This window comes from Chrysochloris asiatica, unplaced genomic scaffold (genome assembly GCF_000296735.1).
Source record: "Chrysochloris asiatica unplaced genomic scaffold, ChrAsi1.0 scaffold00321, whole genome shotgun sequence".
In the NCBI taxonomy this organism is placed as follows: domain Eukaryota; kingdom Metazoa; phylum Chordata; class Mammalia; order Afrosoricida; family Chrysochloridae; genus Chrysochloris; species Chrysochloris asiatica.
Window position 1 is genome coordinate 723,446 of NW_006408839.1, and position 1,002 is coordinate 724,447.

Below are 1,002 nucleotides of genomic sequence, written 5' to 3' on the forward strand. Positions count from 1 at the left end.
TCTTCACCCCCTTCCATGAAGTCCTTGTTTGTTTCTGCCAGGGATGGGGCAGTAGAGTCCCAGAGAGATTTTTTTTTTTAATTTAAACTACCATTTTTTAGTGACTTTCGTTTCAATGGCCCTTTACCCATTTTTGAAACTGTTTATTTATTTAGTCATTTTTCCTTTTCTGATAATGAATGTGCACTTATGAAAAACTTGAATCTGTTGATTGTGGTCTTAAAGTATTGTTAAACTCACAAAGAAGTTGTATTGTTTTTCTTTTATCAGCAGTAAACATCCTTTGGGGATTTACTCTGTTGGATAAGCACTGGGCTGCAAGGTCAGTTGGAACCATAAGGTCAACAATTCAGCCTCACCAGCAGCTCCTAGGAACCCTAATACGGGGGTCGCTGTGAGTCGGAACTGACTTGACGGCACTTAACAACGACAACAAGTACTAACGCTCCCCTGACACAGTGGGGCATCTTGGGCCAGGTCTCAGAACGCAGGCCCAGGAACACAGGCCCGGTGCTGCTCCTGGTGTGTTTCTGCACACAAGGGTGGGAACCAGATGCTCAGCTGAGCTGCTGCGCGTGCGCCGTGGGCCGGCCTGACCAGCCCCAGGAGACAGAGAGCACACAAGCTGGTGCTCAGCTCCTGGCACGAGTCCTGTGCCCGGTAGGCATGCCGGAGCCACCGCTGCCAGGCTGAGGAGCTCGATGCCAGGAAGATGGTCTCTGAGCCGAGGAGAGGGACATGACCTACTCATGATGCCCGTTTCCTTTCCCTAGGAAAGTCCGAGATGCCACTGGGGTGGACATCAACATGCGAGTGGGCGTGCACTCTGGGAATGTGCTCTGCGGCGTGATCGGCCTGCAGAAGTGGCAGTACGACGTGTGGTCACATGACGTCACACTGGCCAATCACATGGAGGCTGGAGGGGTCCCCGGGTAGGACGGAGCACGGGATCCCCTCTCCTGGGTGGCATCAGGGGGTGATTGCTCTCTCCCCGTTCCTCCT

The 1,002-nt window shown here is 52.5% G+C and overlaps 1 protein-coding gene across 1 annotated transcript in view; it reads left to right on the plus strand.

Annotated features, from left to right (window-relative positions):
• ADCY2 (adenylate cyclase 2 (brain)) overlaps positions 1 to 1,002 on the plus strand; it is a 403,615-nt gene that overhangs the window by 287,242 nt on the left and 115,371 nt on the right. Inside the window, exon 8 of the mRNA XM_006875344.1 lies at positions 774 to 932. Coding sequence (XP_006875406.1) covers positions 774 to 932 — 159 coding nt within the window. The remainder of the gene's footprint in view (positions 1 to 773; positions 933 to 1,002) is intronic.